The sequence below is a fragment of the Herpailurus yagouaroundi genome, unplaced genomic scaffold (genome assembly GCF_014898765.1).
Source record: "Herpailurus yagouaroundi ecotype Mexico unplaced genomic scaffold, PumYag 160, whole genome shotgun sequence".
Lineage (NCBI taxonomy): Eukaryota > Metazoa > Chordata > Mammalia > Carnivora > Felidae > Herpailurus > Herpailurus yagouaroundi.
This window is the reverse complement of record NW_024412401.1, coordinates 37,664,457-37,690,223: the sequence shown is the minus strand read 5'-3', so window position 1 is coordinate 37,690,223 and position 25,767 is coordinate 37,664,457. Positions and strand designations below refer to the sequence as shown.

Sequence of the window (25,767 nt, the reverse complement as noted above, 5' to 3'; positions counted from 1 at the left end):
CTTCACCAGGCAGAGGAGGGTGAAGATGCATCTGAGGCAAATGGGAAGAGCATGTTCAACGGCCGGAGGCGGGAATGAACGGACGATGTGGTGCAAAAGGAGTCTAGGTTGGAAACACTTTCTCAGGGATTGCCGTCTTCGAGACAGAACCAGAGAACTTACACTTCTGGCCGTGATGGACTACTGGTGTAGGGCTAGTTGTCCTCCTTCAACTATAAAACTGGACAAAATACATAAAACAACAGTTTTCAGACGCGGAACAGGAGGCAGTGCAGGGTCGTGATTTACGACAGAAGACCTGATGTGAGATCACTCCAGTCTCTGCCTGGAGACCTTCTGGACCACAGCACAGGGGTGGAGCCCAAAGAAGGCACTGCAGTCTGGGTGAATAGAGGAGACAGTGATCAGGGTTCAGGGATTCTGACAATGGCTGGAACTGGCAGGACAGAATAACAAAAAGGGATGAATTAAAAAAAAAAAAAAAAGACCTCCAGAAATATGCAGAGGGGCCTCTTAAAGCGTCTGATGGGTGCCAAACTGATTTGTACAGAATGAACCTCTGCACAGCCTGGAAGGTAACAGCTTCTAGGGGGGGAGTGAGCCGAGAACAGATTCAGAAGTCTCACGAGAGTAGGAGATGTCTGAGTTCCCACCTGCCAAAGCAGACAGACCTTGCTGAACACCTCAAGCATTTAGTTGAAACCCAGAAAGGTCAGGCCTTAGGATTACTCTAACACTAGAATAAGAACACTCTAGACCCACCCTAACAGTTTACACACAAGCCTTTGAAGTATGAAGCTGATCTGTAAGTAAATTAACTGCCTGCCAGAACAAAATTTAACACCTTTCAAAGAAAGATAACAAAATCCAGATGCTCAACAAATATCACAATGTGCAGCACAGAATAAAAAATTACTTGTGAGGCGAAGCAGGAAAATGTGACTAAATACTCAAGAGAAAAATACCAATCAACAGAAACATACAGAGATGACAGGAATGATGGAATTTGTGGACAAGGACCTTTCAACAGTTTTCATAAATATGCTCAAAGATTTAAAGGATAATATGCACATAATGAGAAAAGACATGATATAAAAAGGAACCAAATGTAAATTACAGAGATGAAAACTAGGATAGCTGAAATGATAAATTCGCTTGATGCTTTTCTAATAAAACAGACTGCACACTAGAGAAGAAAAGATCAGTGAACTTGAAGACAGGATACTAGAAACTATCCAAATTGAAGCTCGAAGGGGAAACAGGGATGGTAAGCTGAACAGACCTTCATCACCAAACACTTTAACATATATGTAAACAAAATCTCAACAACAGAGGAAAGAGAGATTGAGTAGTAAGAATATTTGCAGAGGGGCACCTGGGTGGCTCAGCAGTTGAGTGTCCGATTTAATTCAGGCTCAGGTCATGATCCCAGGATCATGGGCTCGATCAAGCCCTTGTGTCAAGCTCCACACGCAGTGTGGAGCCTGCTTAGCATTCTCTTTCTCTCTCCTTCTGTCCCTTTCTCTGACTCATGCTCAATCTCTCTCTAAAATAAAAATTTAAGAAAATATATTTGAAGAAATAATGGCTGAGATTTTCCAAATTTGATGAAAAATATAAACCCACTGATTCAAAAAATTCAGTGAACCCCAAACAGGATAAACACAAAGAAAACTACATGCCATAATCAAACTGATAAAAAAAACCCCCAGTAACATGTAGATATATTTAAAAGCACCCAGACAGGGGCGCCTGGGTGGCTCAGTGGGTTGAGCGTCCGGCTTCAGCTCAGGTCACGATCTTGCGGTCCATGAGTTCGAGCCCCGCGTCAGGCTCTGGGCTGATGGCTCAGAGCCTGGAGCCTGCTTCCGATTCTATGTCTCCCTCTCTCTCTGCCCCTCCCCCATTCATGCTCTGTCTCTGTCTCAAAAATAAATAAACGTTAAAAAAATAAATAAAAGCACCCAGACAAAAAGACACATTAAATATAGAATCACAATCAGAATGATCTCTGACTTCTCACCAGAAACATAAACCAGAAGATAAAAGAGTGACTCTTTTAAAGTGCTGGAAAAAAAAAAAAAAATCTCAACCCAGAATTTCATATCCAGAGAAAACATCCATCAAAAGAAACAGGTAAAATAAAAACATCTTCAAGTAAGAGAATCTTTCCCCAACAGACCTACAATAGAAAAAATGTTAAAAGAAGTTCTTCAGGGAATAAGGGAAAATGATTATAGATGGAATTCAGATTTATTATACAAAGAAAGGAAAAGCACAGGAAATGGTAAATATGTTAGAAAATATAAAAGGCATTTTCTCATTTCTTAATTAACAAATAATAGACTGTTTAAAGCAAAAAAAATTATTGGGCTTATAACTTAGGTAGACATAGATGTATGGTAAGAACAAAAAGGACAGGAGAGTAGTAAATAGAAGTACACTGTTATAAGGTTCTTACATTACATGTGATGTTATGAATTAAATTTATGATAGATTGTAATACATTAAAGATGTGTATTATAAACCACAGAGGAACCACTAAAGAAAAAGGGGGTACAGCTAGAAAGCTAACAAAGGAAATATTTTTGGAAGTTCTTGATTAATATTAAAGAAGGCAAGAAAAGAAGAAAAAATGAACAATAAGAAGAGATGGGACAAGTAGAAAAAAAATAAGGCAAAATATACAAAATATAAAAAATATGAACTACAAAATACAAAAATCCAACCATATCCATATATAATATTAAATGTAAATGGACTAAACACTTCATTTAAAAGGCAGAGATTGTCAGACTAGAGAAAAGAGTGAGAACCAATTATACGTACATACTTCAAATAGAAAGACACAGAAACATTAAAACAAAAAGATCGAAAGAAATACACCATGCAAACACTAATTCTAAGCAAGCTGCAGCAGCTATATCAATATCAGATAAAGTAGATTTCAGGACAACAGGTATTACCTGTTAAAGAACTTAAGAAATAAATAAAGGTACTGAACAATTTTTAAAGGGTCGTCAAAACATAATGGTCCCAAGTGTGTGCACCTAAAAGCAAGGTTTCAAAACACATGAATCAAAAACTGACAGAACTAAAGGGAGACACAGCATATCCACAATTACAGTTGCAGATTTTAATGTCTGTCTCTCAGTACTAGATAGAACAAGTGTATTTTTTTTTCTAAAGCCTGAAAAGGTGTAGAGATTTGATTATTAACCAGCTTAACGTAAGTGACACTACACTCAGGGAATATTCTTCCCAACTCATTCTAAGAGGCCAGTTCTACCTTGACACCCAGCTGAGACCAGGACATTACAAAAAAGAAATGTACACTACTGGTTGGAATGTAAATGGCATAACCACTTTGAAAAACAGTTGGGTTCTTTCTTAAAAGTTAAATACACACGTATCATATGATCCAGCTATTCCACTCCTAGGTATTTATTCAAGATTAATGAACGCATTTGTCCATACAAGGACATGTACACCAATGTTGAGAAGCTTTATTTGTATTAGCTCTAAACTAAAAACAGCCCAAATGTCCATCCATAAGTGAATAAAGGAAACTGTGGTATCTATATCTATCCAATGGAAAGCTACTACTCATCAACTAAAGGGAATGAACTACTGATAACATGTAACCATGGATGAATCTTAAAACAATCCATGGTGAGTGAGAGAAGCCAGACCCTCCCCCCACACATAAAAAGGGTACATACTCTAAGATGCCACATATGCAATGTGCTAGAAAATGCAAATTAATCTATAGTAACAGAAAGAAAATCAGTGTTTGCCTGGGGATGGGCAAGTGGTGAGTAAGGGATTATACAAAAGCACAAAAAACCTTTAGGGGTGATGATATGCTCATTATCTTAACGGCAGTGATGGTTTTGTGAGTGCATACATAGGTCAAAACTTATCAAACTGTACACTTTAAATACAGGCACTTTAGGGGTGCCTGGTTGGCTCAGTTGGTTGAGCGTCCGACTTCAGCTCAGGTCATGGTCTCACAGTTCGTGGGTTCAAGCCCCGTGTTGGGCTCTGTGCTAACAAACAACTCAGAGCCTGGATCCTCCTTCGGATTCTGTATCTCTCTTCCCCTCCCCTGCTCATGCTCTGCCTCTGTCTCTCAAAAATAAATAAATGTTAAAAAAAAATTAAATACAGGCACTGTATTGTGTAACAATATGCCTCAATATTGTTTAAAAAAACTTCACCAGAAGAATTTTATTTTCTTGATTATGATGATGTGCATCAACAAACCACTGATTGAACATGGGGCTCTGCTAATTCTAGGATTGTAGCTCCCTATCCTTGAGAAATCAGTTGTGGGAGTGATATTAAAAACCAGGTGAAATCCTAGGGAGTTTTAGATAGGAGTGATTAGAAAATATGTTCTTGAGATCCAATAACTCTACAAACTACCCCAGGTCTTAAAATAATTCAGATGCCTTTCCAAGAAAAATAAGTTTCAAAGAAGAAAATCACTCTCCAAACAAAGAGGAAACATTCCAACATTTTAAGTTTCTTCAGTTCATTTCAGAGTTGGACTTTCTGATACTCTTAATGTGTTTTAATAAAGTATAGGCATTGTGACTTATTTAAGAACAATGACAGTAAATCAATCCATGTAATACACATTATCAGAATAAAAGAGGAGAATCATAGAATCATCTCAACAGGTACAGAAAAAAACATAAAACACCTATTTATGACAGAAGAGTTCAGTAAACTAGGAATAAGAGGTAACTTCAGCTAATAAAGGGCATTTATAAAAACCTACTTCAGCTAATATAATACTTAATAATGAAAATGATCATCCTTAATGATGAAAAACTGAACCTTATGATTATGAAAAAGGCAGAAATACTCACTGAAGTTTTATACTCAACATTGCACTGGAAGATCCTAACCAGTATAGTGAAACAACAAAAAAATACAGACTGGAAAGAAGCAAAGTTATTTATTAGTAAATGACATCAGTATGTATACAGAAAATCCTAAGAAACTCGTAAAAATGTTATTAGAACTAGTAAGTGAATTTAGTAAAACTGCAAGATACAAATTCAATATACAAAAATTATGTCTTTATGTAATAGCAATAAATAATTGGAAAACTGAAAATCATAATAGTGTCAAAAAACATGAAGTACTTAGAGATAATTTCATGAAATACGTACAAGATCTCTACTCTGAAAAATACAAACTATTGCTGAGAGAAAAAGACCTAAATACATGGAGAGATCTACCATATTCATGGATTGGAATTGCCAATATTATGATGTCTATTCTCTCTAAATTGGTCTGTAGATTCAGAGTAATCCTAAACAGAATCCCAGTTGGATTTTTTGGTCGAAATTGGGAATCAGAAACTCCCCTAACATTTATATGGAAGAGCAAAGTTCCTAGAATTGACAAATATTCTTTAAAAAGAGCAAAGTCGAAAAACCGAGAGTACCTGAATTTAAGGCTATAAAACTCCAGTAAATGAGACCATATTGGCATAAACATAGATAAATAAATCGACAGAACAGAAATAAACTCATACATATTTATGCATTCAACTGATTGTCAATTCAATGCAATGCAATGGGGGAAAGGACAATCCTTTAAACAAATGATGGAACCACCAGATATCTGTATGGGATAAAATTAATCTCACCTCCTACCTCTCACCATTCACAAAAGTTAACTTGAAAAGATCACAGACCTAAATGCAAAGGCTAAAATTTTAAAGCTTCCAAAAGATAATTAAGGAGAATATCCTCACAATCTTGAGGTAGTTAAGATATTCTGGGTAGGACCCAGAAAGCACTAGCCATAGAAAAAAATTGGTAAATTAGACTTTATAAAAATTAAAAACCACTCATCGAAAGATACTGTATGAAAATCAAAAGGCATGTTGAAGGCTGCAAGAAAATATTCATAGTACATATAACTGATACAAGACCTGGCTCTACAATGTATAAAGAACTCTTACAATTAAAAAAAAAATTATTATTATTATTTTTTGAGAGAGAGAGACAGAGACAGAGAGAGAGAGAGACGGAGAGACAGAGACAGAGAGAGAGAGAGAGCAAGCAGGGAAGGGGCAGAGAGAGAGGAAGACACAGAATCTGAAGCAGGCTCCAGGCTCTGAGCTCTCAGGACAGAGCCCAAAGGGGGGCTCGAACTCATAGACCGCGAGATCACAATCTGAGCTGTAGTCAGCTGCCCAACTGACTGAGCCACCCAGGTGCCCCAAGAACCCTTACAATTTAATAATACAACCAACCCAACCACAAAATGGGCAAAAGACTTTAGACAATCTCCAGAGTAAAATACACACGTGGCCAATATGCAGAAGAAAGCATGCTCAACATCATTGGTCATCAAGGAAATACAAATTAACACCACAATGACCAGTAAGCACTCACCAGAACAGCTAGAATTAAACAGCCCATCGCCTACAAACTCTGGCAAGAATGTGGAGGAAGTGGAACTCCCATATGTGGCTGGCGGGAGCGTAAGATGCTACAGCCATTTTGGAAAATGGTGTGTAAGTTCTTAAAGAGTTAAACACACTCTCCCCTATGACCTAGCAATTTTACTCCTTGGTATTTTACCCATGAAAAATAAACACGTATGTCCCCAAAAAGCCCCCTACAAACACTTTCGTAGCAGGTTCAGTCATAGGAGCCTAAAATGGGAAACAACTGAAATGAACAAGCAAATGGCTAAACAGGGGTATTTTCATACAATGGAATACTGCTCAGCAGTAAAAAAGAAAAAGAAAGAATAACTGATACATACAACGTGTATGTGTCTTACAGACATTATGCTAAGTGAAAGCAGCCAGGCGCCAAAGAGTATTGTCAGATGAATCCATTTGTAAGGACTTCCTCTGCAGTGAGCACAGATCCTTCTGGATACTCTCACCAGACCCAGGGTCCTCAAGCCCTAGCCCTGGGTACCACCTGATGAAGCCATCCAGTTCAGCCCCTAATTCTACACAGAACTCATCGGCACCCAAATCTCTAGATCCAAAGCCCACTGGAGGGGCTGTTTCGACCTCAGCAAACTAATCCTCTGTTGGATCTAGCCTAAATCTCTCATATCCTCCTAGCCCACATATCTGGGGATCTAAGGATGGAGCCCCCTCTGACATCCAGGAGGGAAGCTGGGAAGTCAATCAGTGGTATCAGGAGAGTTGGAAGGCTGGGATGTCCCAGCGGAAGGGCCCTTAGAACTCTTTTCCTCCCAGGCCAAGGGAGAAGGGAGAGATTGAGGGCCAGAAACAGGATGGGGCCCGCCCAAGGTCACGCAACCCTGCAACCCAGCTGATTAAACCCAGGGCTTCTGAGTCTTGACTTAGCATCCCTTCCCCCTTTTTACCTTTTCCACCACCGAGGGCAAAAACGGAACTGTCCTGTCTAGTTGGCCATCGCCTAGCCTGGGTTAGGCCATGCGTTGGTTCAGACTGACGCTGTATCACGGGTCACTGGCTCCGGAGTGGGGGTCTCAGGAACCACAGGATCCAGAGGTGCTTGGGGGTGGGGCCACTGGAGGACTTGGATGAACGATGCCCACCCTGAGTCTACCGAGGGAGACTCAGGCTTGCCTGGCTGAAGGGTGGGGCTTTCCCAGCTAATCCAGCTACTGCGGTAAGGTGGCCCGGGTCAGGCCTGGACACCTGGAGGCTGCCCCAGGCCAAGCCCACCTGTACATCCACCCTGCCCTGGCAAAGCCTCGGCCTGTGGCTGGCCCGCCCCTCCCTCCAACTCCTCCAGGCCCCAACCAGAGAAGGTACTCACTGATGGGGGCGTGTAAGGCCACGTGCTCCTGGTAGGGCGTGTAGTACTTGTACTGCTTTCCGCAGAATTCACAGGTGTAATTGCCAGTTTCTGTCCAAGGAGAGGCAAGTGTGGGAATGGGCACGTGACCCCCAGCAAGCAGCAGCAGCATGCTCCCTCCCCTCCGGCTCCCCTCATCCTGGGACCAACTACAACCCTGAGCCCACTGGAGTCAGCCTGCCTGGGTTCAGCTCCCAGCTCCTCCTCCATGTCCAGCCGTGTGACCTTGGGCAAATCTCTTAACCTCTCTGTGCCTCAGTTTTCCTATCTATAAAACGGGGGTAATAATCGGACCACCTTGTAGGATTGCTGTGAGGATTAAATTTATACGTCAAGTGCTTAGAACAGTACCTGGCACACGCCGTTTCTCCGTCCACACTCCCCCCCCAGACCCTGGTGCTCAGGAAATGTGTGGTGACCAGTGCCAACCTCTCGCTCAGGCCCTCTGCGATGGCCATGCTTGGGTCCCCTCGTCTCCAAGACCTTCCCCGCCCCCAGGTACCCCCATCCCCCCGGCAGAAGGGGTCACGTCTTCCTCTCAGGACCCACCAGACTTTATCTTTACCTCTCTTTGGGCACTGCCTAACTTCTTTCTTCTTAAAAATTTCTGATGTAATATTGTTCACTGGGGGAAAATTATAAAATACTGATAAATACAAATACAAAACTTAAAGAGTACGAGAAATTTCAATCATCTGTCACCCCCAAACAAAGAGCAGCAGCTGCCCCCTGGGGTGGAGTGTGCAACTTTGCCATCCGCCCCCGGGGCCTACCCCTCACTCCCATCTCCTCCGGAGCGGGCTCCTCTCCCTGACATCAGCTGTCTAGCTCCGGTGGGCCTTGAATTAGCCAGCCCTGATCCGTATCCTCTTTGTAACCTGGTGTATTCAATCGACGATACTTTGTGGACATCTTGCTCAATCAATAAACATCGATCCCTACTGCATTTATTGGCTGTATGGTTCCCTCTGGACTTTGAAATCTGCTGAGCCAGTTTCCTGCGCCAGGGGATGTTCAGATCGTTTCAAATTTTTTTCCCTTACCAAAAAAAAAACACAAAAACAAACAAAAAAAACGCAGTGATCCACATCTTTGTAGAAACGTTTGCACATTTGCTCATCATTTGTCACATCGTTGCAAAGTAAAGATTATTGTGCATAATCTTTGCTCATTATTTCCCCAGGATAAATTGTGGGCATGCATTTTTAAGGCTTTTGATAACCACAGCACCAACTACATATCAAAAGGTTGGGCCAATTTTTATCCCAATCAGAAAGCTGTGCCTTATCGGGAGAATTCTATTGCACTGCTGGTTTTATTTTCCATTTGTTTTGAGTTCTAAGGAAACTATTTTTCATGTTTAATTAACTGTAGTTTTTCTTTCGTGACTTTCCCATTTGAGTTTACAGCCAATGTTTCCATAGGCGTATTTACATTTTTTTAATTGCTAAGAACTCTGCAGATTAAGGACATCAACATTTTGCTCTCTATATCACAATTTTTCTCAATTTTTAAAAATTGTTTGTGGTCTTTCTCTCTCAATACGGATTTAAACTTTTTCATAAATAACTTTTATAACTGATTCATGAACACTGGAAAAGATAGACGATTTGCTATTTACAGGCTTCGAAATTGTTAGATCAACCGTATTAATTATATTATTCAAGCCCTACATGATCCTGTTTGTCTACCTGCTCTCTCCAAGACGGTCATGATCAACCTTTCCATTTTGTCATATTCCTAAATGTATTTTGTATTTTTAGATGTGATGTGTGCCGCATTTAAGGCTCACGAAATCAAAACTGTCAGTGTTAACTAACTAACATGACACGATTTTCTAACACGGTGCTTCTCAAAGGGTGGTCCCTGAGCCAGCAGCACCGGTATCGTCTGTCAAACTGTTAGAAATTCATATTCTCTGAGACTTATCCAAGACGCTGAAAGCAAAATTCTAGGAATGGGATCTAACAATCTGGGTTTTAACAGTCCCCCTAGAAAACTGTGATGCAGAGGAAAGTTTAAGAACCACTGCTCAAACTTCTGGGCGCCTGGGTGGCGCACTGGGTTAAGCGTCCGACTTCAGCCAGGTCACGATCTCGCGGTCCGGGAGTTCGAGCCCCACGTCGGGCTCTGGGCTGATGGCTCAGAGCCTGGAGCCTGTTTCCGATTCTGTGTCTCCCTCTCTCTCTGCCCCTCCCCCGTTCATGCTCTGTCTCTCTCTGTCCCAAAAATAAATAAAAAACGTTGAAAAAAAATTAAAAAAAAAAAAAAAAAAAGAACCACTGCTCAAACTTCTAATTATACTCTTGTATTATCTGCATGTGCCTGAAAACACTTCCCTAAATTGTCTTAGGAAAATTCATTAAAAAGATACTTTGCTAAATGTCAGCCGAAAATGATGAGCAAAAGCAGTCATGGTTCCTGCCTTCAAGGAGCTTACAGTCTGGGAAAGGAGACAGAAAAATCAAATAATCACACAAACTTAACACTGCAACCTCAAGAGGGGCTCTTAAAGGAGACACTTAAAGTGCTATGAAAATCCTAACAGGGAACTCAATTTAGTTAAGGAAGCGAGAGCAAGTTCCCTGAGAAAGATAAAAGATGAGGAATTAACTAAGTGTGTTGCTAATAAACCATTATTTCAAATTAACCTGAGAATCTCTGTCTTCTAATAAAAGAGATTATGCCATTTGCTTTTATTTAAAGCTATAACTGACTTGGTTTTACGTGTTTTATATTTTGTTTCTTTTTTTTCATGCTCCACCTTTTCTGGTTTCCTTTGTTTCAGTTGTTTGATGAATGAAATCTTCTCTCTGCCTTTCCATTATTCTCCAATATTCCATTATTTTCCAATATTCTCCTTTGTTTTACATAGCATGTAAGATACATCTGTCTGTTACAGTTAAGCACAAAATGGTATTTTCAAGTCTATTACCATTGAGAAAGGCAGTTTAACTCCATGCTTCTCACACTTTTGCATGTTTAAGAATCATCTGGAAAGATGGTTACAACACAGATTGCTGGGCTCCACCCCAGAGATTCTGAATCCGTGGCTTGGGGGTGGAGCCTAAGAATTTACATTAAAAAAAATTTTTTTTAATGCTTATTTATTTTTGAGAGAGAGAGAGAGAGAGAGAGAGAGAGAGCGCACAAGCAGGAGAGGGGCAGAGAGAGAGGGAGACACAGAATCCAAAGCAGGCTCCAGGCTCTGAAGCTGTCAGCACAGAGCCTGACACAGGGCTCAAACCCACCAACCACGAGACCATGACCTGAGCTGAAGTAGAACACTTAACCGACTGAGCCACCAGGCGCCCCAAGAATTTACATTTCTAATAAGCTTCTACGAATGCTGCTGCTGCTGGTCTAGGGCCCACACCATGGGAAGGGCTGGTTTAACCTACCTCTACTGTATCCTTCACCTATTCCTTCCTTCTCATGTTTTTAAAATTCATTTTTAGTATTTTACAATGATCTTTGTCCTTTGCATTCAATTTTATAATCAGAGTCCAACATTTTAAACTTAGCTTCTAGCTTATCTGGTTTGACCATTTACCACCAGTCCTCCCGAGCTAGGACTTCATTCCTGACAATGGACTCTTCAATGTGCTCTACTGCTTAGTTCCCTGGAGTGTGTTTTTTAAATTTTCGGAAGATGGGTACATAGGAGAAATAGTGGGTTTGGGGGCCCTCACTTTCCCCTTTACTCCTGAATTGTCAGCTGTCTAGATACAAAATTGTTAAGATTACAACCTTTTCCCTTCAAAATGTAGTGTCGTCTTCTGACATTTAGTACCGTACCCAAGTCTGAGGCAAGTCCCCCTTGGGTTCATCTTGGATAACACCTGGCTTTTCTTATGTCTAGATGCCTGTGTATTTTTTCTTTATATTTACAGTTTAAAAAATCACTAAGATCTATTTAGTTATGGGTCTCTTTACATGGAGACAGGTTACACCACAATCATCTGTCATCACCTGAAATATAATGAGCCCTTAAATCTGCACACACAGGTCTTCCTTTAGCAAAATTTTCTTCTATTGTATCTTTGGAGTACTGCTTCTGTCCCACTGGTACAACACCACTAATTATCTGAAACTGGCTCTCCACGCTCTGTATTTAGCTTGTTTTCCTTTCCCCTGGTTATCTTGATCCGTTCAGGTTTCTCATCCCCATAACTAATTCCATTTCTGCAGATCAATTCTGCTCTTTACTACCTATACTGTACGTTTTAATTCTGCGCTTCTATTCTCTGTTTCTCTGCAGTCCTTTAGGTCACTCTTTTCTCTCTGCCTCTTCGTTCTATCCTGCTGCTCTGTCACCACACTTCAGGATCCTCTTTCACACGGGTCATGCTGTGGACTGAACTGTGTCCCCCTAGCTCCCCAAATTCAATTGTTGACGCCCCACCTCCCCAGGTGATGGTGTTTGGAGACAGGGCCTGTGGGAGGTAACTGGGTTAGATGAGGTCATGAAGGTGGGGTCCTCACGACTGGATTGGTGCCCTTATTACAAGAGACACCAGGGAGCTTGCTTCCACTGGTCTCCCATCATGTGAGGGCACAGACAGAAGGTGGCCATCTGTGAGCCAGGAAGAGGGTTCTCACCAGAACCTGACCAGGCTGGCACTCTGATACTGGACTTCTAGCTTCCAGAACCGTGAGAAAATAAATTTGCTGAAGCCATCCAGTCGGGTATTTTGTTAGGACAGCCCAAGGAGAGTAAGGTAAGTCATATTTTCTTATACTTGATTATGGTTGTCACAGAATGTTCTTCTAGATTTTGTAGTAGGGTCATCTTCAGAGGTATGCTTGTCCTCAGAGTCTCTTAAATTCTGTGGAATTTTCACAGATTCATGGTTTGGGGGGGGGGGGTTTTAATTTAAAAAATTTTTCAAGTTACTCTTCCTTATCCACATTTTAAAAAAATCAAGTAAACTGCAGATGAATTCAGACTTACTGTTTTCGATAGACATGAGTGAACTGTCCTTGACCCTCCCATTATCATCGTAGTCATGAGCATGGGAGACCACTGCCATGGTAGTATTTCTCAGATCTGCAGCAGGAGAGCAGCTGACGTGCAAGGCCCCTAGGACAAACTGTCTCCTTCTAGAAGGATTCCTCTGCTCTGTCATAGCTCCAGCTTCTTCCTCCCTAATTCTCCAATTTGCTCAGATAATGCAGATATGGAAGGTGTACTTCCCAGCATGCACTGCTTCAGGGTCTCTCCTCTTCCCGGACCAACAAAACTCTATTCGTGGTGTCGCGTGCCTCTCATGGCTCCTCTCACTCTATGCCTTCTCATTTTTAGAGTTCTGTGGCCTTGGCCTGCTTGAAACCCAAGCAGCAGCATTCTTACCTCATAAGGCAGCTCCTGAGTGGTGACGGGAGATGGTCACACTATTTTAGCAATCTCCGCTCCATAATGTGAAGCTGGGAGCATTCAGGGAGCCAAACCCAGTTCCCTTTGCTCAGTGCAATTCCCAACTGCCTATGGTGTGTGACAATTCCACTGGCCGTCTGTCTGACTCAGTTACTGATCTACAGAACAAGTTTCACCTAGTTCTGTACCTTCCTGGGTAATAGGCACCACTTATTTATTAATGCCTTCCGTGTGTGCATAAAAGACTACGCTAATTCCTGTGCAAACATAACCTCATCTCATCTCCACGACAATCCTGAAAGAACTGTCACCACCCCATTCTCGAGTTAAGGAAAGCGTAGATTAGGGAGATTATAGAGCATGTACGCCCTCACACAGGTATTAAATGTAGAGCTGGGGTTCATAGATGGGGTGCTCTAAAGCTCTTACAATTGGCCGTCTCTCGACAACACCACTCATGTGTTAAGCCCTGGATGCGAGCCAGGTGCTGGGCCAAACACTTCCTGCAGGCATCCTCCAACAGCCTTACAGAACAGATAGACGCTCTCGTCCTCAGCTTACAGATGAGTCAAAGGACACTCAGAAGGGGGATAAGTAGCTGGTAAATTGGAGATGGCAGCATTCAAATGTGGGCCGGATTCCAATTCTACTTTCATAATTATGCTGCTGCAGACAGAAGGGCAGTGCTACCCCGGGGCGGCTGGCAGACAGTACTAACATGGCAGGTCACAGACCCCACTGTCCCCGTCCTGTATCTGTCTACGAATGTCCATCATAGAACGTGTCTGATTCCCATGTAGGTTTCCCCACGGTTTAACTTATAGCAGTTTCAGTGTTGAGGGTTTCATCATTCTCTGAGGGAAAAAGAAAACATGTCATATGCACGGTAAACACATGACAAGCGCTAGGCTAACCGCTTCGCAAATACTGCTGCCTCTCCCGTTTCTGGAGTGCTTTAAGAGTTAAAACAAAGCAGGCTCATCCTCTACCACAGAGGAGGAAGGAGGGAGAGACAGGATGGGGACCGGACCAACAGCTTCCAAGGGTCAGGGCCAAGCTCCACCCTTTGAAGAGCATCCCCAGCTTCCCTGCTTTAGCTCCTCGACTTTCCTTGCCTTGGATTTCCTCATCCTTTCATTCAGTGTCTGTGTGTCTATTCTGCAAGCTACCTTCGATCCTTATTGTAGCGAGGCAGAGTCGACAAAGGCCTTTTCCTGTTGGGTGGTAAGCAAGGAAGGGGAATGTGAATTCCTGAAGGGCTGGGCCAGACCCCTCTCACTCGTGAGACTCTACTCAATCCATTCTTCTAGAAACAGCCAACATAGTCTTCCTAAAGTGCAAATCCGATCAAGTCCCTTCCCCATGTGGTAAACTCTCAGGCTCCTTGTCCCTCAGAATGAAGTCTAGATGCCTTCCTCTGGCATTCAAGGCTCTCTCTCAAGACTTCAACTCAGAATTGATTTGCCTTTCAATTCCCAGAACGGGCGCTGCTCTCCCACTTCCGCCTATGACGCAAGAGCTCATTCCCCACCCTCGTCCCCAAGCAGAAGCCTCCAGGATTCCCGAGGCTGGCCAGGTACTGCGCCAGCCCCCACGGCTCCTTGCACTTCAGGTTATGCTGGAACTATCTGCTACTGACCCACTGCCCCCTCCCTGTACCCAAGGGCAGGGCCACAAATGCCCCGTCCACTGCTGTGTCCCCACCACACTCAATGCAAGTATGCTGAGAACAGGCAGGCCGCTGTGTGACTCCTGCCCTCAGGGGTTTACTTGGGACAAGGACAGAGTGTCTACATGTGGCTCCCCTGGACAGCTTCATTTGCTGAGGAACCCCTTCAGATGACGAGAGTTATTTTCCGAGCACCTACTATGTACCAGGCACTGTGCTAATAGGTGATTTACATTCACGATCTCATTTAATCCCCCAACAAACCTTCGGGGAAATGTCATCCTCATTGACATGTAAGGAGCCGAGGCTCAGGACGGCTAACAGACTACCAGGGCACCAAGCCTGTGCTACTTTCACTGCCCTGACCATGACCCTGTGCTGTTCTGCTGCTCCTCAAAAGCTAAAGTCCTAAGACTGGCCCATTTGACAAGTGGGCAAAGTGAGGTCTAAGGAGGTCAGTGGTCACTGGCCAGCACCACTGTTTCAGGATAAGTGATGTCACCCTCTTCCAATGGCAAGACTTAGCCCTCAGCCAGTCTCCCCCCACCGGCCCAGCCCAGCCCAACCCCAGAGAGAGGCCCGCATACTTGGCCCGATTTTCTGGAACGGTTCCGGGGGTTCCTCCTTTACTTCGTCAGTGGCCACGACACCTTGGTCGAAGGGGTCTGTGGGAGAACACACAGCCCTTAGCGCCCTGGCAACCAGGTCTTGGGAGTCCAGCCGGGCACAGGGAAGTGGGCAGCCACCAAGGACTTACCTGCCCGATTCTCAGGGGCCCCTTCCACACTAAATACTGCACCCGGGCAGGAGGCAGCAGCCGCAGAAGGAAAGAAGCAAACGGGAGGCCTGTTAGTCCCTGCCCACAGCTGCCTCTGCCCAACGCTCCCAGCCTCTGGGGCCCAGGAGAGCCTACCCTGGCCAGCATGGAGGCCCCGGAAAACCAGGGGCCACAGGAGGGCACATCCCAACTGGGACACAGCCTGTGCCTCCATTCCCCATCCACCCCACAGGCTAGGGTCCAACCCAGAGGTTGGACCTGCCTGGCCTGTTTCTGGGTCGCCAACAGCTACTTGAGGGGCCAGGGCAGGAGAAAAAAAGGAAGAGACCAGTAGGAAAAAAGAGGCGATGTGAAAAGGACAAGCCAGCGGGAGTGAGTGGCAGGGCCTGGTTGTCACAGCCTGCGACGGGCTGGGGATGTGGGGCTGGAGTGGGAGCCCCCCTCCATCCTTTCCAGGCCCAAGACCCTATTTCTAGGATTGAGATTCTAAAAATAAATTACCTAAATTTATTGTTCCAATTTCTAACTCTATAACTGAAGACACTAAAATACCATCATTCATTTTAAAAAACTGGTTTAATTTCATCAGAGCATGTGAATACTCAGTATGAAACTGTAAAATGCATTGATATGAAATTGCTAAAATTCGACGGATTTTGACCTACAAAACGCAATTTCACTTGGGTTACCCTAATCAGAAGTATGTATGGAGTAGGACAGGGACCTTCTCTCTCCCAGAATCCTCAGGGTTCAGTCACTGCCCTCCTGGTCTGACTGCCCTCTGACCTTCCTCTGGGTGGGAGGAGGGCGGGGACAGCTGGTGGGTGGGGTGGCAGGGACAGCTGGTGGGTGGGGTGCCCCAGGTGCCCCTGGGGGCAGTGGGGGGGGGGGTGCTCCTCTTTATCTGACTCTACTTCCCAGCAGTGAGGGGCCTCACTCACCATCCACCGCGTGCAGGTCCCGGTGCTCTTGGAAGCAGCTGTAGTATTTGTACTTCTTCCCACAGATGTCACATGTGTACCTGAAATTGTCTGCGGGGGACAGAGAGACACGTGTAGTTACCAGGACTTCGGTCACTCGGGTGGGGTTTCTTTGGGCCAGCTCATCGGCTTCACGACCCAAACATGAGACTAGCCCAGACTAGCCCCAGCTGGTGAGCCACAGAGAATCAGTGCGGGGGACGTTAGGGGTCCTCTCCACAAGGAGACTGGAGGGTGCTGAAGCGACTTTCAAACCAACCCGCAATCCCACTCTGTGAGCTGAGACCTTAAAAGGGCCTGACCCCACCTCCCTTCTCAAGGCTCTGCATGCGCAAGGTGCCAGACCAGGCACTTCCTGTCTTTCCTCCATTGGTTCTTGTGACTGAGGGGAAAGAAGTAAGCCATTAAAAAAAAATTTTTTTTTTAATGTTTATTTATTTTTGAGAGAGAGAGAGAGAGAGAAGAGCAGAGAGAGAGAGAGGGAGATACAAAATCCAAAGCAGGCTCCAGGCTCTGAGCTGTCAGCACAGAGTCTGATGCGGGGCTTGAATTCAGGGACTGAGAGGTCATGACATGAGCCAAAGTTGGACGCTCAATCGGCTGAGCCACCCAGGCGCTCCAAGAAGTAAGCCATTTAACACACAGGTAGGCTGAGGTTCAGAAGGGACCTGTCTGTCCCAAGCCCCACAGGTAGGAGGGCCTGTGGTAGGCAGCTTCCCAAAGACCCTGGCCTCCTGGCGTTTACCCCCTGTACGATCTCTTCCCCTTGAGTCTGAACCGGATCTAGTGACTTGCTTCTAATAAAGAGAAGGGAATGAAGTGATAAGATGTCACTTCTGAGATCAGGTTACAAAAGCCCGCGACTTCTGTCTCTCTCACACCGCCTGCCTCTTGCTAGCTGCCATGTTGTAAGCTGCCACAGAGAGAGAGCCACACAGGAGCCTCTGGTGAACAGCCAGGGGGGAAGTGACACCCTCGGTCCAACAACTTGGGAAGGATCCTGCCAACAGCCATGTGCGTGAGTGTGGAGATTGGGCCTTTCCCCGGTTGGGCCTTGAGAGGAGACCACAGTCCTGGCCAATGCCTCACGTGCCTCATGAGACCATAAATCAATGTTTGTTTAAGTCATTCAGCCGTGGGGCGGTGTGTTCCACAGCAATAGATAATGCACGCAGGGCCAGAGTTCGGATGATTCCTACCTAGGTCTATCCAAATTCTGGGGCGGGACTCCCTCAGGACATTGCTCTCACCACGCACTAGCACAGACGTCCTGTGTGTCTTCCTTGGGCAGATCTCGGGATGACCCGCCCACCTCACCTTCCGGACTATGTCCAGCACAGGGAGACAGAGTGGCTTACTCAAGGCTGCACAGTGGGGCGAGGCATAGCCAAGATTCAAATATTCACTCAGTTCCACGCCATAGCTGAATCAAGGCACATGGCCTCTCTCTCTCTGCCTGGATAAGGCCACCTTCCGCTCCTGACTGAGGCACCAGCCTTCTGGCCCTCCTTCTGCTCCCCAGCACTCAAATACAGGATTGAGGAGGCTCCCTCCATCCCAACGCTGCAATGCCAGGAAATTCTATGGGAAGGTTCTGGTCCCTGCTTAGCTGAACTTAGGGGCACAGATGACATCGGCCATCTCCCTGACTCTGCTCCCACCTCTTAGACTGCACCTGTGATCTCCCAAAGTGCCCTGGCATCTGCCACAGAGCCTAACTGGTCCCCAAGTGAGAGGCACACAGCGTCAGCACACACAGTCGCTCTGAGGGTCTGGGGACCCGGCATGCCACCATCCCACCAGGCCCTACCATTTCTGTGCCCACACCTGAACCAGCCAGGCAGTGGAGGGGAGTGGGGGGAGAACAGGTGGAGAGCAGAGGAGAGGCTTGGTCCTGCTCTGCCTCATCCAGACTGCCAGCAAGGGCTGACCCCACCTCGGGATTCACCTTCTGCTCTCTCCCCCCTAATGTGAGGGGACAGGAAGGTAGTAATGAGCTGATTCCCAGGGCCTCTCTCCCAGGCCGGCCATTCTAGGATTCCAAGCCTGGCTCAAGTTCCGATCCAGCCTAGACAATAACCTCCCCTCTCCATGTCCCATCTGGACCACAATCCTCTCTCAGTGCTGGATACTGGGGAGCAGGTGGAGAAGTCAAGGGCATCCAGGATCTGCTGGTTCCAGATGGGGCCCTGCCCCAGAAATTCCTCTCCCATACCGGCCAGTGCCAGTCGCACTCCGCAGCTGCCGGCCACACTCGTCTCACATCTGCTCACATGGCCCCTCCTACCACCTCCAATAAACGGTGAACCCCCAGCTTTCTGCCACTGAGACGCGCCTTCGCCCTGCTCTGTCGAATCCCATACCGCGACCTCTTCTCAATGCGGGTGGGGACCACAGTGCCAGGCCTACCTAAGACAGGAGTAGATGAGAACCAAAGAGTTATCCCCACAGGAAGAAAGGCAAAATAATTTTCTGTCAATGAAACGACACTTTCAGAGCCTCCAAGAGAGCTCAGAAATGTCTCCCGGAAGGGCACCACGAATCCATCTGGAGAGACAGACTCTGCAGTGGGGCTGCGTGACTCCAACCCAACTCGGATGCCAATAAGCACAACTAACGCTGGACACACTCCCTAACCTGAGCGCCTTGGTCTTCTCATCTGCAAAATGGGAATGAGACGGTTCCTTCATCTCCGAGTTGTAATGAAAAACGAACAGAGCACAATGCCCAACCGACAACAAATACCTGGTAAATGTTGCCTAATATCGTTTTGGAAAGGGAATCAACGTAACGGCTGCAACAGAAGTAGACACGGAGTTAAGCTTTTCTTTTCTTAGTTAGGATACGGGTGAGCGCATATATGCCTCCATTTATGATGATATAATTTTTCTAACAGCTAAATGAAAGACCCCTGGACTAGAAGGCATGAGGCCTGGTTTCTATGCCCACCTCCATTACTAACAAGCTGCAGGAGTTCTCTCTGGGACTCAGTGTCCCCATCTGCAAAATGGGTAGGCTGGACTTGGTATTCTCAACATGATGCTTTTGGCTCCAGGACTCCACGGTCAGGCTCCTGTCACGAGGCTGGTGTTGTGAGGATGCCAGGCTTTCTAAGCAGGCACTGCTGGCTTGGGTCAGGATAGGGGTGCAGGACTGAGAATAAAATAAAGCACAGTGGCCATGGGGAGAAAATTCCCTCGGGAGGAAGGCAAAAGTAATGGAAGGACTAAAAATACCCTTGGCTACAGAGTCCTCAACAGCCAGTGGGCCTCCGGGAACCACGGAAGCCAGATGGAACACAATGGATCATTGAGGGGCTGCCGGAGAGGCCAGGGGCCCAGAATAGCTAAGGAAGGAAAGACAAATAGAGAAGATCTTTAAATGTGTGGCTGACCACAGGCAGACCATGGGAGCCGGAAGAGAAGGAAGCTTTTGAAGAGGAAGGGAGCCAGGGGCCAGGCTGGGGCAGGGCTCGGAGAGGAGGGACAAGCATTCACTACCTCCTAGCCGTGGCCCTCAGGCAGGTGTCTGACCTACCTGAGCCTCGAATGTCTGGAAAATGGAAGCTTAGCCTCAGCACTGCCTGCCTCTCACGTGCTGTGGGAATCCAAAGAGAGAATGGATGGGAAATGCTTTTTGGACCCAGTGCAATTAAGGCCCTGCTTTAGCTCATACACCTCCTCAAACTGCTTTGTTTTAGACTTTTTTTGGTCATGTCTATAATTTAAAAAAATAACTTTTTTAAGCTGACTTATTTTGAGACACAGAGAGAGCGAGCAGGGGAGGGGCAGAGAGAGAGGAGGAGAGAAAGAATCCCAAGCAGGCTCCGCACTGTCATCGTGGAGCCTGATGCGGGGCTCAAACTCACGAACCGCAAGAACCATGACCTGAACCTAAACCAAGACTCAGAGGCTTAACAGACTGAGCCACCCGGGCGCCCCTGGGCATGTTTATTATTTTTAAAAACCTTTTATGGCAGGAGGAACAGGCTGACGAACTATGGGCTGCCCACCCTCTGTTCTGGTGAAAAATTCATTTCCGTCTGTCTCTGGCTGTGTTCATGCGGCATGGCATAGCTGAGTGGTGGGGACAGAGATGCATGGCCTGCAAAGTCTAAAACATTTACTATCTGGTCCCCACGGAAGGGTCCGCTGACCCCAATGCAGAAACCTGTTCAGCTCCTCCAATTTTCATAAACCAAAAACACCTGCGCCATGAGCACCCAGAAACCCCTGCCCACGATTTCTTCCAGGACGCATTACTTTCCCCGATCTCGTACTGCCCGTGCACAGATGTTAGAGGAGGAACTCTGTGTCGGGCTTCTTTTGCTGACAGTGTTTGTGGGTAATCTGTGTGGCTAGGTGTGGCTGTACGTCTTTCTCCCTCCGCTCCGAGCACTGGGCACTCGGGGTGGTTTCCAGTGTGGGACTGTTGGAAACACGGCTGCTAAGAATACCCGAGTTGCCGTCTTTTGGTGGCCACGTGCACACAGTTCGGTTGGGATACACCTGGGAGGGGAACTGCTGGGTTCTGGAGCTCAGATTTGTTGGCTGGGGAGAGGTTCCGCACCAGCCTACACTCATCTGGCTTCTTACCAGGCCCGTGGGTTTAGACCTGGGGGCAGGGCGAGCAGGGCCCACCAACAGCAAAGCAGAACACTGTCCTCAGCTGGCGAGGCCCTGTGGCTCCCCAGGCGCTGCTGGGATGGCACACCCCAGAGACGAGTGCCCGTGGGTGTTCGTGAGATAACTCTCCGAAGTAGCATTTCCCAAACATCAGCCACGAAGCCCCAGGCCCATCCAGGAATTGGGAGTCAAAAGAACAGAGGAGGAGATGATGCATACACTGGGTTCCGCACGTGAGTGCTTGCCCGTGAAGGGCCCCAAGAAGTCCACAGCAAAGAAACGTGTTCATCTGAGTGGAACCCAAGGCTGCCCCGGGTTATCTGACCAGAGAACCCTTTGCTGATCGAACACCTATCTGCCGCCCTAGGCCGTGGGAAAGGTTGTTCTGAGGTTGCTACAATTCCATAAAGACCCTGTGGCCGGCCCCACAGCCTGAACCACAGCAACGTGTCTCCCAGAGGGCAGTCCTGAGGGACAAGAGCGAGGGGAAATACTCACTGCCTTGGGAGGCTCCCTCCCCTGAGGTGGCTTCAGTGTCTATAAGAGAGAGAAAATGAGAGGGAAGTGAGCGGACTGGACCCATGGCCGGGCCGTGCCAAAAGAGCGAGAAGAGCAAGGGCAGGCGGTCCACCCACCACCGTGTGCCCAGGACGCTCTCTGCGCATACAGGATGCAGCACACACAGCCTCACAGCCCTTGTCCGTGCCCCCTGACCCAGCGCCCTTCCTCCTGGACCATCTCTCCCGTCCCCTCAGCCCTCTCATCTTCATTAACGGCCACAGCGCCCCGCCCCCGCTCCCGGGGCCGCCTCGAAGAGCACACCAGATGGACCCGCGAGCACCTTCCCTGCAGGGGCCGCCACACCAGGCGGCACTGAAGCATCCTGGGGGGAAGAGGGCCCGCGTGGGGCAGGCAGGGGCACTGGTGATAGAAGTCTGGTGGCATGACCTCCCGTCCCCTCTCCCCCCGCCAGCCCTGTGTGCTCTCCCAAGTTAAGGAGGCCTCTCCTGTCCGCCTGGGTCTCCCGCCTGCTGCAGAAAGAGGGAGAGACTGCAGCTCTGGGGGAGGGGGGTCCGAGGTCATCCCCAAGGGGCCCAGGGAGAACACCAGACAGAGAACGGGGAGGTGCGGCCCTCAGCCCTGCCCCACTCACCTCGGTGTGCCCGTACGTGGGTCTGGAAACAGTTATAATATTTGTACTTCTTGCCACAGATTCCACACTCATAGGATCCTGGACAACAGAAAAGGAAGGGACAGGTCAGTCGGTACCCAACATGTGCAACCATGAGGTCCCAGGACCCGCAGTGATGTCCCCAAGCAGCATGAACTCTGTGACAAGGGGTCAGGGGTCATCCAACGGGCTGCCTAGTCCCCGGCAGGCAAAGGGGCAACAAGGACCAGCAGAAACAGCACTGAGCCGGAGGTTGGGAGGCCAGGGTCTCGTTCACAAGTTTTTGCCCCAACTCTCTAAGTGAACTTGGGCAAATCACTTCCATCTCTGGGCCTCAGTTTCCAAATCTGCAAGGCGGAGAAGGCAACTCTCATACTTACTCCTTGAGAGGAAAAAGGAAATGAACGTAAGTGTTCTTTCAGAATAAGGAATAAATGGCATCCACGGAAGGAAATCAACACGCGTTCAAGTAACTTCTACCTCCACTCCCTACCGGGATGGGACAGAGGTTAAGAGAACAGTCTTCGAATCACATGGATCTGGTCTCTGTCCCTCTTCTGCCATCTACCCACACCATGACCTTGGTAATTCCCTTAGACACACTAAACCTCAGTCTGCTCACGTGTCAAGGGGCTGTAAGTACCCACCTCACAGGGGTGGCCCCACGATCCCCCTAGGAAGCGCCCGGCCCTCCCACGGATGTGCCCTCCGGGGAGAGCACAGAACACCGGGAGGCGGAGCAGCTTTCTTGTTCTCTCGGGCATGCGGACACCAACACGGCGTGATTGCCTGACTCCAGCCCTCTGCAGGGCCCTTTTCCCGGGAGTGGGTAGACTGAAACGGCTGAGTTGCCAGCAGGCATTTCAGACAGGTTAAGGTGGAGCCCACCCACACGGAGCACTCGGGAAAGGCCCATGGCAGGAAGCCAAGCAGAGCCCCTCAGACCTAGCCTGGCAGGGGCCCCACGAGCAGAGGCCCTGCCCAATCCTTCACATAGGCCCGCTAGCACCTGGGCTCAGGCCGCATCCTTCCCAACAGAATGGCCAGGAAGCTCGCACCAGTAGAGGCCCTGGCCCCACTCCGGGTAAGTGCGCTGGAATGGCTAGGGCTAAGGGCCTAGGAACCTGCCTTTTTCAAAATGGTCCTCAGGGGATTCTGACTCCCAGCAACGAGGTACGGGAAGCACTGCTTTCAGAGTAAGGCAGGCCTGGGAAGGAATCTCCACTCTACCATTTACTGGCTGAGCCTTAGTGTCCTCCTGGGTAAGGTGTGGACAATGCAACAGCATCGAGTGAAGACTGAAGAAACCTCAAGTGTTCCTGCCGTGAGCCCAGATGTTCGGTGAGTGTAGGCATCACCAGTTCCTATTGTCTTCAGCCCCTCCTGGGGGCAGAGGCCTGTTTACGTGTAAACTCCAGGTATTAAGTCACAAGAGCACTGAGCTTGGAGACTGTCAGCTCTGTTCCGCCACCCCCCCCCCCCCCGCCGCCCCCCGGCTGATCTCAGGCACATCCCTATTCTGGTCTGAGCCTCAGCTGCCTCACCTGTAACACAAGACGAAGATTCCTACACCTCATGACTGAGGTCAGGATTAATAAGACATCACATGTGAGACGGCTGCCACACTGACAGCCTCGCCACCGCACTCCTGTGGGTCACTAAAGGGGACGCTGTCATCCCAACACCAGCATGGAACTTAGCAGTCTGTCATCCAGTGGTTTTCTAGGTGTTACCCTGGTCTCACAGGGGAAAATACACACATGTGGAGCAAAGATCCAGTTGTGTATTTCTTCGTTTTTAGCCCCGTGATTGGCACACAATGGGGGGGCTCAATAAATTCACAGTGTCCTGCTATTCTCCTCATCTGTCCCCGAGTAATAATGACCCTGACTCCCCTCCTATGGCTGGCTATGACCCACTCTTCAACAGTTTCTGCCAGTTTCCTTTCAACCAACTGAGAATTTATGGAGCATCTTAAACATGCCCGGCACCGGAGCCCCAGCCGTGAGCGAGAGTGTGAGTGATCGCTGCCCTCTGTCTGCCAAGCAGCAGACAGGCCACTAGGCAAGGGGACGGGCAGGGTGATGGGGTTACCACAGTCAAGTGCAGGACGTGGTGGGCCCAGTGCAGGACCCTAGGTCAGGGGAGTGAACAGAAGAGGCGGAAGGAAAGGGGGAGATGGACGAAAGGTGCCCCAGGGAAGGTGGAGTCTCTCCCCAGAGGACTGAGGTCACAGCCTCTGACAAGGAAAGACTTGGTTCAGACTTAACCCGCTTCCAGGTGAGGTCTCTATGCCCCAGCCCTGCCACAGCCCTGGGCCTCAGTTTCTCCAACTGCAGTCAGTGACCTAAAGACTTTTTCAAGCTGTGTAATAACTGCAGGCTGCTACGGGTCCCCCCACTTGCCAACCCCCTTGATTCTGTTCACAGGCAGGCCAGGTCCCAACCAGCTTCGTGGGGTTTTCCCTCAACCCACAGAGGGAGCTGAGGATCCGTGCAGCCTTGCTCATGGATCTCAACCCACACAGAGTCACAGCGGGTACGGTCATCAGTCTTACATCCTCTCCTGGCTCCCCAGGGCAGAGTGGGGCCCTTGCCCAGTGCACTCCTAGGACTGAGTTCAAGGTCCTGCCTGCCTCCTCACCACCACTCACCCTAAGACCTCAGGCTTCAGGTGCTGTGTCTGCAGAGGGACTTGGTGTGCAGACAGCTGGAGGGTGAGGCATGAGGCAAGGGCACCAGAGTGGCAGCCCCACTGGGCAGTGGTGCCAGCAAACCTGGGCTCAAATCCTGGCTGACCACATAAGCAGCAAGAGGCCCCGGACAAGTCATGGAAACACTCACGCCTCGGGCTTCCTCTCTGAACACAGGAAAATGGCACCCACCTCGGGGGGCAGCTATAAGCAATAATACTGTGGCTACTTAGAGCACAGTACCCAGTACAAAGCCAGCATTCAGTACAGAGAAATTGCTGTGACGATCAGCATTTTCCAAAGTTCTTTACAACCCAAGTTACTGAACGCACCCCGGGAAAGAGAGACCCACAGTCAAGCTGGTGGGAGGCATGGCCGTCTTGGGGAGGTGCAGTGCACGGGAACTTGGAGAGGTCCTGCACTAACCTGACGGTTTAACCCAAGCTCTTCTAACGCATTTGGCCACAGAACTCCTTTATACCCCTGGCCTGTTTCAGAGTTGCAGCCCATAGCAAGTGCAGCTAGAATGTTCCCGATTTCCACGTGCTCTGTCGTCCCTCTAACGGCCAAGTCTTCCAGGGCCCCTGGCGGGCTCAGATTTGCTGCCCTGTGGCAGCGACAGGGTGGAGGAGGGCGGCCC

The 25,767-nt window shown here is 47.8% G+C and overlaps 1 protein-coding gene across 24 annotated transcripts in view; it reads right to left on the bottom strand.

The window, feature by feature from the left end:
• Positions 1–25,767, bottom strand: part of ZNF618 (zinc finger protein 618) — a 184,908-nt gene that overhangs the window by 29,928 nt on the left and 129,213 nt on the right. For 11 of the 24 annotated variants that reach the window (XM_040482043.1, XM_040482046.1, XM_040482044.1 and 8 more), the window contains 8 exons: positions 22,418–22,495; positions 21,763–21,801; positions 20,177–20,236; positions 16,601–16,690; positions 15,639–15,674; positions 15,469–15,546; positions 8,401–8,460; positions 7,797–7,886 (listed from right to left, as the gene is read on the bottom strand). In XM_040482043.1, the coding sequence (XP_040337977.1) occupies positions 7,797–7,886; positions 8,401–8,460; positions 15,469–15,546; positions 15,639–15,674; positions 16,601–16,690; positions 20,177–20,236; positions 21,763–21,801; positions 22,418–22,495 (531 nt within the window). The remainder of the gene's footprint in view (positions 1–7,796; positions 7,887–8,400; positions 8,461–15,468; positions 15,547–15,638; positions 15,675–16,600; positions 16,691–20,176; positions 20,237–21,762; positions 21,802–22,417; positions 22,496–25,767) is intronic. The other 13 variants (XM_040482049.1, XM_040482063.1, XM_040482064.1 and 10 more) reach the window with 6 other exon arrangements.